Source organism: Dromiciops gliroides, chromosome 3, assembly GCF_019393635.1.
Source record: "Dromiciops gliroides isolate mDroGli1 chromosome 3, mDroGli1.pri, whole genome shotgun sequence".
NCBI classification, from domain to species: domain Eukaryota; kingdom Metazoa; phylum Chordata; class Mammalia; order Microbiotheria; family Microbiotheriidae; genus Dromiciops; species Dromiciops gliroides.
In genome coordinates, this window is record NC_057863.1 from 618327478 (window position 1) to 618343676 (window position 16199).

At 43.6% G+C, this 16199-nt stretch overlaps 1 protein-coding gene across 3 annotated transcripts in view; it reads left to right on the top strand.

Moving 5' to 3' along the window:
• The window catches only part of FBXO42 (F-box protein 42), a 106655-nt gene that overhangs the window by 60895 nt on the left and 29561 nt on the right, over window positions 1–16199 (top strand). For all 3 annotated transcript variants that reach the window (XM_043995119.1, XM_043995118.1, XM_043995120.1), the window contains one exon: window positions 30–164. In XM_043995119.1, the coding sequence (XP_043851054.1) occupies window positions 30–164 (135 nt within the window). The remainder of the gene's footprint in view (window positions 1–29; window positions 165–16199) is intronic.

Genomic DNA, 16199 nt, shown 5'->3' on the forward strand with positions numbered 1-16199 from the left:
TATCTTTTTTCTCTCTTCTTTCTTTCTAGGTGCGTGTTACTATGATGCTAATCAATCCATGTATGTTTTTGGAGGCTGTACCCAGAGCAGCTGCAATGCTGCCTTCAATGACCTCTGGAGGCTTGATCTCAATAGTAAAGAGTGGATCCGACCTCTGGCTTCAGGTGAGAGAAGATACAGGGAATTTGCTATCACTCCTGGTGACCTCCTTTGGCATTCTGGCATGTTGAGGCTCTCGAGGAGTTTTTCCTTAGAAGCAGCTTTGTCCAGGAAAGAATGCCTGCTGAGTCCCTTGTATTGATAAGTTCACAGTTTTATCCTTAATGCTGGTGCTTTGCCAGGACTTCTAGGCTGCTGTGTGAACACAGTCTTGTTGTTTTCTCAAGGTCTCCTCTAGGTATGTATTGCTGCTTTGTGCTAGGCTTCAAATAAGGACTGACACAGAGCCGTGAGAACCCTAGCTGGCTGTCAGGTGTTATTGTCCCGGGGCTAAGATCTCTGAATATCTTTTGTTGTTACTGGCCCAGATATTTGGGGAGTGTAGTGGGACTTGTTTCTGCTTGTCTCTCTTTAAGAGCCTGAGTGTGGGAATATTTCACAGCAGGCAAATCCCTGCCTCTGAGCCCCTCTGGGCCAAGAGTTCTAGGAAGGACTCGGTCTTTCCCCTCTTTTGGCTTGAAGGTCAGTTAGTTTAATGTTTTATTCCATTCGCTAACCATCTCTCAGATGATGCCTGTAAGCAAGGCACTGTGCTAGGCGCTGGGAGAACAAGGATGAGAAGGGCCTGGTCCTTTCTCTTAAGAAGTTAGAGGACCTGTGGGAACATGGGGCCATCTAGTCCACTCTCCTCAGTTTTTAGATGAGGAAACTCAGGTACAGGGAGATTATGTGATTGCCCAAATTGCTAGATGAGTGGTCAGTGGCAGAGCTAGGATTTGAACCCAGCCCCTCAATCTCTAAACCCAGTACTTTGTCTATTACACCCCCACTCTGACTACTACCAAAAAAAAGAACATGAGAAAGTTTAATATGAGGGGGCTTGTGAAAGGGGAAAGGGGGCGTTCCAGGCAAAGTACTCAAGGAAATATGAGGAGCCTATTAGGTAAGGAAGCTAGGGAAGGAGCCTGTAATAATGTGCATATTACCTTTGATTTGAGTCACCAGTGTATTGGACGCTATTTGGTTTTGAGTTGGGATGCATTGTGATCAGTTTTGGGCATTAGAAAAGCCATCATTTGGAAAACTGTGGATCAGAGAAGAGAAACTGGAAGCAGGGAGACTAATCCAGGCCTGATGTGAGGTGACTGAGACTCGAACCAGGCTGATGGTCATGTGAATGGAGAAGGGGAATCGTCAGAGCTTGTGCTGATTGGATGGTTCTGTGGGAGATGAGTCCAGGGGGCTGGGTGCCTGGATGATGTCGTCACTCATAGAAATGTGAAAGGTTCATGAGGAGTGGCAAGTTTAAGTGGAGGATGTGTGCTTTCCTGCCTGTAGTTTAGAGATTGAGGGAATCATTAGATCAGGGTACAGAAGCACACCGCACAATGAGGAGATGCTTCAGAAGAAATCAGTTGGGACTCCTTTTCTAGGCATTCATTTAGGAAGTAAATTAAAATCAGTGCAATGATTTTAACTCTGTGATCCTGGGCAAGTCATTTGATCCCTGTCTGCCTTAGTTTGCTCAACTGTACAGTGGGGAACATGATAGCACCTCCTTCCCAGGGTTGTTGTGAGGATCAAACGAGGTAATGTTTGCAAAGCGCTTAGCACAGGGCCTGGCACACGCTAGGTGCTTAATAAATGCTCATGTCCTTCCTCTTTTTCCTTTCTCACCTCTCTCTTCCATTTTTCCTCCTTCCCTCTCTTCCTTCTGTTCTTCCTCCCTGTCACTCTTTGCTGCCATTTCTTCATCTACTTTTAGACCCTCCATTCCCTAAAGAAACCTTTGACATGTCTTCTTTTATAATCAGTAGGACTCTTTGGAGATAGGCCTGTGAGAATATCATTGAGGCAGCAATCCCATGGGAAGATTCCCTGAGGAGATGTTTCTGCATGTTGTCATGAGTGCTGACCAAAATCAATTCTGACCTGAGACGTCAGCGACTCTTTCTGAACAAAACATAGTTGTTGATCTGCTCGTGGTGAGTGTGACTCACTGGGTTTGGTGCTAAGGGTGGGGAGGGGACTCCCACAGGTCTTCTCGTGCTGGTTAGTTGAGTACCTTTCCCTCCGTGTCTTCCAGGAGATGCAGTTAGTACTTCGTCTTCAAAAGCCAGGTTTGTTTAGTGGAGTTGACATCTAAACAAGGAGTGGGCTCCTTTGGTGAGAAACACAAAGTCTTAGTAGAGATATTACTACCACCAACTGCTTTATTAGCTCATACATTCACAGGGTGTGGAAGCTGGAGGGGTTTCATCATCTGTCCAATGAAGGAGTTGGACCCGATAATCTTTGAGGCCCAGAGAGGGGGATTAATTTGGTATTGGGTATGTGGAAGAACAAGGAGAATGATGAGATAATAACAATAATCTTAGCAGCATCCCATTGAAAAAGATGAGAATGAAATAATAAGAATGCAGACTGTGCAATAAAATTATATAACATATCATTGTAGGTTGAAAAAACTTTAGCATTTATTGGGTATCTAGAAAGACATGATCAGATAGCTAAAATTATGTAGCAGTAGCTTCTATTCTTGATAAATTCCCATATTACAAATAAAAACCATGCTCTATCTTTGAGAATGCCTTAAGTTAACTGTATTGGAAATGGAAAATTATCACAGTCAGAACCATTGCCCCAACTGCCTGGACATAACAGATCCATTAAAATCTAAGAAACTTTTTTTTTTTGGTTGCAGGGCAATGGGGGTTAAGTGACTTGTCCAGGGCCACACAGCTAGTAAGTGTTAAGTGTCTGAGGTCGGATTTGAACTCAGGTACTCCTGAATCCAGGGCTGGTGCTTTATCCACTGCGCCACCTAGCTGCCCCGAAACTCATTTTTGATATCCTACCAACTATTCTTAATTTCCAAACTATGGGAATGAAAAGTTTCCAAATTATAAAGATCAAGCAGAGAAGATGAGGATTTTGTGGGAACAGGATTCAATTAATCCCTGTAGTCCTGCTGGAGTTATCTCAAAAGTGCTTTCAATGAGACTAGAGAAGATGAGATGACACCCCTAGATTTGTATTCAGGCACAAAAAGCAATCATTTTTTCCCCAACTCAATATCATTCAGAGAACACTAAATATAAAGTCATTTTTGTAATCTGAACTTTGTCAGAAAAGGTAAGAACTAGACCAATGATGCTAATACAGATTTAAAATATGATAACTTTTCCATGCATGAAACATTTTCACATTATCACTTGATTCTCAAAATTAGTCAGCAGGCATTAAGTGTTTGATATGTTCCAGATACTGTGCTTAATTCTGGGAATACAAAGAAAGACAAAAACACACTCACTGCTTTTAAAAGGATCTTGCATTCATTGATAGGGGAGATTGCATGCAATAGCTATAAATGTAGATAGTATAAAATTGAAAGTCATCTCATCGGTAACAGACTAGTAGTAAGGGGGTAGCAGGAAAGGCCTCCTCCTGGGTCTTGAAGCTCGGAGTCAGGAGCGAAGAGTTGGAGCATTTCAGCCAGTTCAGATGTGTGGAGTCTGAACATGGGAGTGTCACATAGAAGGAACAGCAAGCAGACCTTCTTACCTGGACCATCATGTGCATGGTGGGGTGAAGCATAGGAAGACTGGTAAGGTTGGAAGATACCAGTGCTTTCAATGCCAGATACAACACTTTATATTTAATCTGGGAGGCGGTAGGAAGCTTCTGTTGGGTAGAGAGCTTTATTGAGTAGGGGGTATTTGACAAGTTTGTGTAGGTCGAGTCAAGATGAGTGACAGTGACCCCAAGGTTCTTAGGCTGAATGACTAGAAGTATGGCAGCACCCTCAGGGGTGATAAGGAAATTGGGGAGAGGGCAAAAGCTGAAGGGAGGGAGGGAGGGAAGAGAGATGAGTTTTCTTGTGGACATACTGCATTTGAGATGGCCAGAAGACCAAAGGGCGATGTGTGATTGGAGCTCAGAAGAGAAATTAGGATTGCAGAGATTTGGGAATCATCTACATAGAGATGATAATTGAGTCCTAGGGAGTAGATGAGATCACTAATAGAGTATAGAGGAAAAAGAGAAGAGGGAGCTCTTGGCAAATGGCTTCAATTTTTAAAGTATTTTTAAATGGAGGTCCTCAGCTAAGAAGGGGAAAGGAGGGAGCTGTCATGGGAGTCTTGAGGTTTGCCAAAAAGGTTTGAAATGGCCAGTGAGATGAGTTTGCATTTCCACTTCTTCAAACAGATTGATTCAGGAGGTATAAAAGGATTGCTTTGTTGGAGTGAGGGAAGGCCCGATTCAGATTAGGTGGCATCAATTTGTAGTGGACCAAATCAGCAGGGTTTCATGGTTTTTCTCCAGTTCCCTTCAATGACATATGAATGGGAGAGAAGGAGGTGAGTGATGGGAATGATCCAAACTAGTTTAGGTGATAGGACAAAGGGGGAAAGAATTTGAATGTAGAGATAGTATAGATTTGAAGTGATTTACCAAGAGATTGAGATAGGGAAGAAAGTGGAGTGGAGCCAGTCCATGGGTGATGGCCTGGGAAAGAACTGAGAGGTTTGGAGGTCACGGTGAGGTTGAAGAACAGGTTTAGGGGCTGTTGGGCAAAAAGAAAGATAGAATGTGACAGGAGGCAATGATCAGATAAAGGAATTTCATCGTTTACAGCATGAAAGTAGAATGCTTGTGGGGGATGGCAAGATGAAGGGTATGACTGTCTCTGGAGCTGAAGAACAAGAGAATGGGAATTGACTAGATTAAGGAACTGGAGTGTTAGGGGAATTGGAAAGTATAACTATGCAGATGAAAATCTTCTATTTGGAGGGCGGTAATTGTGGTTGTGGGGACTGTGAGCCAGGCATTTAACTTACTGAGTACTGAAGGGGAATGCCCTGTGGGACAATGGATAGTGGCTGTGGCTGCGTGGTGTGGTGTGGATAGCTTATGCCTAAAAGGAAGAGAACTTGCTGCCAGTGATGGTCATAGAGGGAAAGTCTGGAAGTAGTCAAGGAAAACAAGGGTTGTGACTCCCCCCAATGACCTGTGAGTCAGGAGTGTGAATGTAAGTACAGTCAGTACCGGAAGCTGGCTAGGGTTGTGTTGTCATCACGTAAGGGAGCCTAAGTCTCAAAGATGGCCAGAAAATGGAAGGATTGAGTAAGGAAATGAGTTTAGATGAAAACAAATTTCTTAGTTCAGACTGCCACACAGGGTTTGATGACTTGCTCAGTGTCTTGTGGCTGATATGTAAAATAGCTGGGACTTCCAGGTCTTACTGGAAAAAAGTTCTGGGTGGGTTTGGAGTCTGAGCCATTTAGTATCTATGTGACCTTAGTCAAGTCCCTTAACCTTTTTGAATCTCAGTTTTCTTTTTGTACAGCAGTGGAGTTAGACTGAATGACTCTGAGGTAATTTCTGCTTTTGTTTTTTGTTGTGGGGCAATGAGGGTTAAATGACTTGCCCAGGGTCACACAGCCAGTAAGTGTCAAGTGTCTGAGGCTGGTTTTGAACTCAGGTCCTCCTGACTCCAGGGCCAGGGCTTTATCCATTGTGCCACCTAGCTCCCCCTAAAATTTTGGGGTTTTTGTTGTTGTTGTTGTTGTGAGGTAATTTCTAGCACTAAATCTACGATCTATGTTATATCTGGTCATTCTTCAAATACAATGTTAGTTCTTGCTGGGATATAACTAATGGATCTACCAAGAAAAGTTAGTATTTCAGCTCTTGCACTGTGATACTGTATTATGTGGGGGAGTCATAGATCTCAGAACAGAAATGAACCATAAGAATTCATCTGATCTAGTTCTTGGGCTGCTTTATGGACTGAATTAGATAGCTGAAATCTGTAGAAGTTCAATAATTTACCTGAGGTTGCATAGCTAGTAAGTGGTGGTGAAGGGGAAATGGGGCTGGAAGCTGAGTTTTCTGTGCCTAAGTGCTGTGTGTTTCAAGACTTAATCAGACTGTAAGGGGCTAAAATTCTAGCTATACTGTCTAAAATATCTAATGAGTGGTTGCCAATAAATTAGAAGTTTTAGCAAGAGTATTTAAGGATTTATTAAAGAGCATTAGGATCTAACGATCAGAGAGAAAGGTAAAAATCTAACTATTTCTAAGAGACCCTGTCATCCGACCTGCCATGGTGAGATCAGGAACAAAAAAGACCCAATGCTTCCATCTTCCTCCCAGAAGCCTCCTGTGAAACTGGGAACATCCTATCCACATGCACACACACACACAGCTCCAAGCTAATTGGCTGGTAGCCTTGATTGATAGCACCCACGAGCAAACATCACTTCCTGACACCAAAGAAAGGCCTCATGGCTTGCCCTCAGACGCCTTCTCCTCATGGCAGAGCTTTCCTACAGTAACTCTCTAGCAAGTGGTGTCACTCCAATCGTTACAAGATGTTGGTCCAATTCGACCGTGACCCATTGGGGAATTATGGGGATTGAGTGAACCACAGGGACTCTATCTGGTGACTCTGTTCTGGTTCTGGCTTATTTCCCTTTCTATTCAGTTAGGAGTCTAGTCCAATTTCTGTCTTGTGGGAAGACTTCATTCAATTATGGGAATTATGAGAAAATTTTATTGCATTGTTTGAAACTAGTAGCCCTGTGTAGCTGGGAAGCTGGACCACCTCTACCTGCTGCTTAGAGAACCTCAGCTAAGGACCCAGGCTATGCTGGTGAGAAACGCGCTCAAATCTGAAGATGGATGCAAGGAGTTTGCTCACAGTCATGCATCTTGTGTACCCGTACTGGTCAGTAAGTGACCGTGTGTCCTCGGTTTTTGGATCGAATATGGACACTTGAGGGGATTAGGGTACCTCTTTTTCTGATTTCAGGAATTGTACCTTTTCACTCTTCCCCTCCCAATTTGGAAAGGCCCCCATCTTTCCTCCAATTCGAAAGCAGAGTACTTAATCTTGTGCCCTGGCTTATCTTCTCTTGTTTTCTTCTTATGCAGAAAAATCTGCCTCCCCTGTGCCAAGCTTAGGAGCTCTGGTCCCGATTTGTTATACAGTTGCCTTGCACTGCTCAATGGATTGATATGCTTGGAAGTTGGAGCCTTTCCCCCAGTTACTTCAGATTTCATCTGTCACAGGCCCATGGCCTTTGGGTCTGGAGGTTTGAAGGGGCTAATCTGACTCCCAAAGGGAGCACCGGTGTCCATTCAGGTAACACAATCAACTCTCAGATCTCCTTGCCACAGTTGATATACTTAGAGTAGATTGTGTTACAGGAAACAGTGCGAGTCAAATCTGATTTGTGAGTCTGTAAACATTGATTAAGCATCTGTTAATTAATCTAAACAGTGAGGCATTGTGCTAATCACTGGAGATAAAAAGCAAGGCCAATGACAGCCCCTGCATCTAGGTCTAAGGGGGGATCCTGCATGCAAACAGCTATGTACAGACAAACTGTAAGGGCAGGTTAATTGGAAAGAATAAACAAAGGGAAGGGACTGGAATTAAGAGGAATTGGGAGAGGTTTCCTATAGAAGGTGGGATTATAGCTGGGATTTGAAGGAAGACAGGGAAGTCAGGAGGCGGAGATAAAGAGAGGGTATTCCGGGCATGCAGGACAACCAGAAAAGATGCCCAAAGTCAAGAGAAGTGCCCAGGTCTTGTCCAAGGAACAAGCAAGAGGATGTTGTCCAAGAGGACTTGGGCGGCAGGATTTAAAGGATGAGAAGACTGGAAAGATATGGGATGGAGGTAGATTACAAAGTGCTTTGAAAGCCAAACAGGGGAATTTATATTTGATTCAGAATAGGACAGGCTAACACTGGAGTTTGTTTTTTTCCTGTAGAAATGCTGATATAATTGGAATTAGGTTCATAATTTAGGGTCTGATACCCAACTTCCCATTTTGTCAACCCCCTTATCTCCCCATGATCTTCATCCCAGCCACGTACACCTCTGTGACCTATAACTGAAATTCCTCCGTGTATAACCTCCTGGCCTTCTATGGCTTTCCCTGTGTCCTTTTATCTCTCCTGAAGTTATTCTTCAGCATCCTCCTTTTTCCCCAGGCCATCAGCCTTGCTCTGGCCAACTTTGTAGATTCCCAGTTCAGCTTTCCTCTGTCCGTGACCCTTGAGTCCCTTGCACCCTTGGCCTAGGGCTGCTCATTCCATTCCCAAGCACCCAGCTCAGTGTGGTTACTTAATAAATGCTAAATGAATCTCCTTGCTTATGAATGACAAGAGCGGGCAGGACAGCACAGTGACTAGAACAGGGAGACATGATTTCAGATCCTAGGAGACTCACAGTAGCTCTGTGGCCCAGGACAAATTGCTTCAATTCAGCCTCAGTTTACTCATCTGTATAGCACTCAGCTCACTGTTATGAGCTTATGATGAGGTAATCTTGTGCAAAGCTTACATCGAAGATTTGCAAACCTTAAATGTTATTTTAGTATCAGTTGTTCCCCCCTCAGTTTCTTAGAGTTGTGATTTGGTGTCTTATCCCAGCATGTAGGGTTCACGAGGGTAGGGTCTCTCTTACTTAAACATTAGCTCCCTCAGGTCCTCATATAGTATTTGACATGCTAGGAATACAACACATCGGTAGATCAATAAGCATTTGTTAAGTGCTTTTTATCAAGTATCAGGCATTGTGTTAAGGCAAAAACATTTACCCTCAAAAAAAAATCTTACATCTAAATAAAGAGGCACATATAAGATCTGTCTGTCTGTTTTTATATCTGTCTCCAGAGAGGATAGAGGAGAGGTAACCTTAGAAGAGAAAGCCAGCACCTGGAGATTTGGGAAACAGCTTTTGCAAAAGATGATTTTTGAGCTGAGTCTTAAAGGAAACCAGGAATTCTAAGAAGCCAAGGTGAGGAGGGAGGGCATCCCAGCTGATGGGGACAACGAGGGCAAAGGCTTGGAGGTAGGAGATGGGATGTCTCTGTGAGCAGCAGCCAGGAAGACTGTGACACTGCATTGTTAGAGGACGTGGAAGGAAATAAAATGTGAGAAGACTGGAAAGGGAGGAATGGGCCAGGTTGTGGAGAATCTTCAATGGTTTCAGTACCAGCATAGATCCCTGTAGTCTCCCCCCTGCCCAGGGCTCAGCCCACTCACCAGACTGTGAGCTTAGTTCCAGACAACATTGGCGCTTCAGTTGATTCAGAGACTCTGGGGGTCTGCTTCTCTGGTGAGGCCTTCCTGGGACTGGATCTGTGTCAGGGTGACTGTGGGGTTGGGCTCTACTCCTGTGTTAGCACAGTAGCTCCCTCCTTCTGACCTTCCAAGCCGTTCTTGGTTAGAAGATGATTTCAGCACATTCTTCGAATCTTCAATGGTTTAAAAAACAAGTCTCAGTTTGAGCCTGTTGGAACTAGGGAGCCTCTGGAGTTTGAGGGGGGACAGGGTAACATAGCCAGACCTATTCTTCAGTAAAAACCTGTGGCAGCTGTGTGGAAGTTAGACGTTTAGTGAATGAATGAATTTATAAGGATTACTTACAAGAGTATCGGCGGGAAACCCTCGTCCTTTTGACTTTGGTGTCTCAACAGCTTGTTCATTTCCACATCTTATCCCTTGCAGGAGAAATAGCAATCAGAGCCTCTGACTTGGCTACACTGGTTACGACTTAGAAAAGGTGCAGTTTGGACTAGATCCCTTATGAGGTCCCTTCCAACTTAGAGATGTACTGCTTCAATTATAGAAAAGTTGTAATTTTCAGTTTTATAACCCAGGAAAGTAGAAATCAAACACATCATTAAAACCTACCTGGAAGGGGCAGCTAGGTGGTGCAGTGGATAGAGCACTGGCCCTGGAGTCAGGAGGACCTGAGTTCAAATCCAGCCTCAGACACTTAACACTTACTGGCTGTGTGACCCTGGGCAAGTCACTTAACCCCAATTGTCTCACCAAAAACAACAAAACAAAACCTACCTGCAGATATTTGTATACTTTCATTTAGATGATGGTTATTTTTATTTCTGTCTTCAAAAGTAAATCCTAATACTTATCTTGCACTTTGAGTCCACAGTTATTTAATCATTAACTTTGCCTTGGCAGCACACATGAGAGTTTATTTGAGGATACAGGTAAAGCCGCGGCTATTTGATTTGTCCAAAAGAATTATTTTTGAACCTAGACAGATTTCAGAAAAATTGATTCAGAATCACAGAAGTTCAAAGCTTGGGTCTGACTCCTCAAATCTATGCTCATATTAGTTCATTCAAAACCTAAGTATGTGGCCCAGTTTTTTCTACCTGGATTTGTAATACAAAAAGATAGAATAATCACAGTCAGTTTCTGAAGGGAAAACATTTCGTGAACTGGGCAGTCAGGACTGTCAAGTACCAGGGGTGTATTTTGAGAAGGGTGGATAATTTTATTAGCATTAATAACACTTGTAGCTATGCAAAGATAATCTAATTTCATGCTGGAAAATGTTGTCTGTGAAGGTCTGGACTTTTTCCCAACATTATGCATTTGGCTGTCAAATGATTGTGTAAGCAGTTGTGTCGCCCTCATCATATCTTCTCCTTTCTCCTTTTCTCTTATTTTCCCACTGAGGTAAATAAATATTTTGTTTAGATTCAGCCTAAAGGGTTATAGAGAATAGAATATGTGAAAGCCTCAAAAAGTGATGCTGCCAAAACCATTCATTACTCTTTCTCCATTCTGAGGCTAGTTCTGGGCATTTGATTGACAATCAATAATTTTCCTTCATGCTAAACATTTTTATTATTGAAAATGATTAAGTTCCTAAGTGAACATTTGACACCTCCATTTGAAATGAACAACTTGGGGGCAGCTAGGTGGCGTAGTGGATAAAGCACTAGCCCTGGATGCAGGAGTACCTGAGTTCAAATCTGGCCTCAGACACTTGACACTTAACTAGCTGCGTGACTCTGGGCAAAAAAAAAGGTGGGGAGGGAAATGAAATGAACAACTTGTTAGGTTTTTCCAATCAAAAAAATTTGGCCTTTAGTTTTTTCTCAAAAGGGGAACTAATTTAAGTTTAAAGCTGTCCACAGAGTGTTCTGTAAATAGTAAGATAAGTCTGTAAATATCAAGCAAAGACTCAAAGCTTAAGCTATCATTCATCTAAGTTAACTAGTCCTGGGAGAAGGAAGAGTCAGCTTTCCTACCAAAGTTTTCATTGTGAGCCTTCATTCTCAAGATTTGATTCCTTCCCTCCCTCCCTCCAACCCTCTCCCTTCCTTCCCCTCTCCCTCCCAATTCATGCAGTGTTTATTTCTGGTTCAGCACCTTTCTTATAGAGCAGTTCACTCAAGGGAGGGAAAATCATCTAGATGAAATTCTACTTGTCAACTTTTACTCCAAGCTTACTGTGTGACCTTGGGCATATGCTTTCCAGTTTTCCTAATAAAAGAGTTAAATGAAATAACATCTAAGATGCCTTTAAACTCCAGAATTCTTTGTTCTCCAAGTTAGCGATCTAATTTTAATTAACTGGTAGGTTCTATGATACTGGAAAAGGCTTTCATTATGGCTCTGGATAAAGATTGAGAATCTGGAGATAAATATTTTATTTTATTTTATTTTTGCAGGGCAGTGAGGGTTAAGTGACTTGCCCAGGGTCACACAGCTGGTAAGTGTCAAGTGTCTGAGGTCGGATTTGAACTCAGGTACTCCTGAATCCAGGGACGGTGCTGCCCCTGAGTCTGGAGATAAATAAACAAAAACAAGAAAGTGTCTCTGCCCTCAGGGAGCTTATAGTTTATAATATATTTTATCATATACTATTAAAATATTAATGATACCTTATATTTATAGTGCTCATTGATTTTGTTATTACTTATAGAGAGTGCAGGTAGCAGTAACCCTATTTTACAAATATAGGAAACTGAGACTCAGGTTAAATGACTTAAAGGTCATTGCTGAACTGCAACCTTCCCGTCTTTAAATTTCAGGCTAGTGTTCTTTCCCCTGCTCCCTTTTATTCCCTTTACTAAAATTAGTGAAACCTAACATCCTTTTAACACTTTTTCATAGTCTAATTTTCACATCTTTTTTGTTGCATGCCTGTAAAGTGTCCCCCAGCTCTCCGATGAAAGCCTAGACCTGCGCTGAGAATTGGGAATGGCTTTCACTTAGACCCCTTCGCTTTGGGATCCCAAAGCTGTGATAATCTTTCCCTATCACCTTAGCAAGAAGACTCTGGTTCTGTGTTTCTCCTGCTGCTATAAAACCATCAAGCCATCTAATTCTATTTGTTCTAGGTAGTCATAACTTCCCCTTAACAGCAAACTCATGTTTTATGACCACAGCAAACTTCATTTTATATGGTATCTTATTCCGGTGTATTTCCAAATGATGCTTAGATTTAATAGTTTAATTTTATGCTCTAAAATGTGCCTTTCCAGCTGGGAAAGGAAGAAAAAAATCTTTAGAGAGTGTTATCTTTAGGGCTGAGATGGAAGATGTCTTCAGTTCATCCCTTCTGACCTCAGCCTTCCCTCCCCAGTAACCACATAGGAATGCCCCCTGTGCAATTCACCAATTTTGTGTATTGTTCATGAGCACTTTGAAGGTCAGTCCTATTTGGCTATAATCCAACCATACCTACGTTTACATTCTCCAAAAAATTGGTGAGAAACCAGCTTCTCAGAGTTTTTCCAGAGCTTATCACTTACAGGAGAAATAGCAGCCAAACCTACTAGGTGTCTCTATTTGATCAGGACTTTGACAGTATTGATCATTTTATTGGTTCATCGGCTATCTGCTTTCATTTGGGGGTAGATTATTTCTTCTTCTGGAGAAAAGTTCTGGGGCTTTGTGTTTTTTGCCATGTTCTCCTTTTACACAAGCAGTATTCCTGATACTTTGCACATTCTGGATTGGCTGTTTTGTTCTGTCTTCCTAAACTAGATATGGGTATTGGCTCTTACATGCAAGAGAAGCTAGTTTCCTTTACAATATGTGTGGCTTTTCCTTTTTGCTTTCCCTCCCTTTGTAATAAGAGATGCCAATCTTGCCTCCCCAGCCTTAAAACATGCCCTCTTATATTCAGAGCCTGTAGCAGATGCTAACCTGGGCCCATCTGCATCAGGGCAAGCAGATTTACCTTAGGAACTTTAAAATTCTGACTCTACTGTCTGTCACTTCTGCTTTTTCACTTGGGAGAAATCCTTATAAAACAAGTTCATAAGTACCCACATTTTACAAATAAGGAAATGGCTGCCCAGAACAATAGGGACTATTGTGTTGCTTTGGTTAAATAAGCAGCAAAGCTGGGCCTAGAACCTAGGCCTTCTTGATCTAGATCCAGGACTCTTTCCAATGCTGTCATGAGGCTATGGCCTGGAAAGGGCCTTAGGAACCATCTAGCCCAACCCCGCCCCCGCTTCCAGCCGATACACCAGACACCTGGCCCAAGCTCACACACAGCCAGCATGAGAGCTTAGACTCTACTTCTGTTTTCATGAATAGCAGGGGCCTTCATGTGTATTATCATTGCTCAAAGTAAAATGGTGTCACCGGGCTATATGCTGAGCCTTTGTCTCAGTGGTTCTTGTAGTTCTGCCCCTTAGCCATTCACCTCAGGTCCCAGAGAGCTTGAGAATAGAAAGGGGTCCATCAGTTTGAGTTGCCCACCTGGACTATGCTTAGAAAATCTATGAGGAGGAAAGAAGGATGGAACAAGAGGGTGGTTCCCAGACCTGCACATCTGAAGGGTTTGGGAAAGAATCTGATAATTCATTTGCTCGCTTTAACGTTCTCAGTGGCTACTTTCTAGTACTGCCACAGGGTTAGAAAAGTCTCTCTCCCTTTGCATCATATTCACGGTGCCCCCTGGTGAATGTGTCTGTGAATTGGCAAATGTTCCACTTGTCAGCTCTTCTTCATAGGATCATCATTTTAGAGCCGTGATGGACTTGAGAGGCCAAGTCAGTGAACTGGCCCAGGTCACACAGGTAGTCAGGATGGGGGGAGGATATGGGTCGGTGTTCTTTCCACTGGCGGCCATCTTGTAGGTAGTGCCTCCTGTGTGCCAAGCACTGGCCTTATGTGTTGGGAGTAGAGAAAGGCAGAAGGCAGGCCCTGGCCTCCAGGAGCTCAGCACCCAAACAATGATGGCCAGACAAGAAATAGACAGGATAAATTGGAGATTATCAACAAAAGAAGGCGCTAGCATTGAGGGGCATCAGGAGAGGTTTCCTGATGAAGGTGGGGTTTGAGCCAGGAGGCGGGGGGGGGGGGGGGGGGCGGAGGTCCAGCTATGGGCAACAACAGCAGTTCAGAGGGGAACATCTTGTTCCAGGAACAGTGAGGAGGCCACTGTTGCTGGATCAAAGAGGATAGGGAGGGGAATAAGGTGTAAGAAGACTGGAAGGTAGGAAGAGGCAGCTTTATCTATGGTCCTGGAGGCTCATTCATTGAAGGGGGTGGGGGTGGCAGCGTGTAACATGCTCAGACTTGCGGGAGTGGGGGACTTGAGGTTTGCCAAGCTGTGTAAGCCAGGAAGCTGTCCTGTTCTCGACATCTGCAGGAGAGAACTTTCTTAGCTTCTTGGTGGTGAGAACAGCTTCCCTTTCTGCAGGCAAGAGGTGGTGAAGTATAAGCAGGAGGGTTTGCCTTTTACCACTGGGTGACAGACACGCACACAATTCTGGGGAGTGGGGGGTGGGGGGTGGGGGTGGGCAGGCGGGACTGGAACCCAGGTCTTTGTGGCTTCAGGGCCAGGATTCTTTAGGACCTACTTTGTCACCCCTGAGGGGGAGAGTCAGCTGGGAACCTCATTGAAATGGAGGCTGGGGGCCTGGGCTAACTGTACAGGGAAGAACTGGGGAGCAGCAAGATATAAAGAGCAGTGGGAGGCTGAGGGCCTGAGTCTCAGGGCTTCTGGATTGTGACTCTGCAGGTTCCTGTCCCTCCTGAGATCTCAGTTTCTTCATCGGTGAAACAGAGAGAACTGATGCCATTATTAGCTGCCTCACAGGAATTTTGTGAGGCTCAAATAAGCTGATGTGGCTGAGATGTTTTTTAACTAACTGGGAAATGACTATGTCAATAGAAGCAAAGCTCTCATTTCCTTGTGGCTGCCTTCAGCCACCACGCCTCCCAGGCCTGGTAATGCCTGACACTGTGCTTTGCACAGAGGATGTGCTTTCTAAACCTATATTGAATTGAATTGAATTGCAAGGTAAGCCTGCAATTGGGACACCAGAAAGGCTGAGGACTTCCTTGGGCTCCGGAGAAGAGTTTCAGGTCTGGCATCTCCCCCTCCTCACTGTGGGCCTGTGGTGTCCTTGCTGCTTCCCAGGACTACACAAGAGGAAGAGTCTTGAGGATGAAAAGGTTTTCACATGCACTCGGCTACAAAATGCTTCTGCCAACAGAGGCTTGGGAAGCCCCTCTGTGGATGCTGCTCCATAAATCAGAGCTGAGTGGCCCCTGTTCTTTTAAGGCAGTTTTAGTTCCTCAAGATCTCTGTAATTGGGATTCACTGTAAACATGCTTTATGGCCGCTAGAGCTACTCTGGGAATCATAAATCTAAATTTCCCGTATATTGTTTGCCCAAACCCTTCCCTGGAATGGTGCTCAACACTTTTTTGACATTTAATTTTTCTTTTCTCCTGTGAGGAAATATGCCTCTCAATACTATGAATAAAACAGACCAGCAAGTCCAATATTTCATCAGTCTTCTGGTGGGAGTATGGGTTGGATTGATTTATTCATGAGTATACAGAGTCCATTCCCCACAAATCCGTTTTTATATTTGAAGTCACTGTAGCCTAACACTATTTCTACTTTCTGGGCTTGCACATCTTTAGGGTAATGAGTAGCTGGAATGGATAAATCTGATAACCCCCTTTCCTTAATTCCGAAAAGTCCTTAATTATCCACAGCCCCATTGCTGTGTGAAGCATTGCCCATTTACTCGCACCATTTGAATTCTTTAGGGAGCAGTTACAGCATGAATAACTGTGGCAATTAGTTAATATTGCAATTTGAGATGTTGGAACTTTTGGAAGGGGGTAGAATTCTCATCCCCCCCCCCCCCGCAGTTTAATTCCTGCTGGAAGGAAAGGAGCTATACAGATTTGGATAATCTTTTGCTTCCATGGAAGTTAGA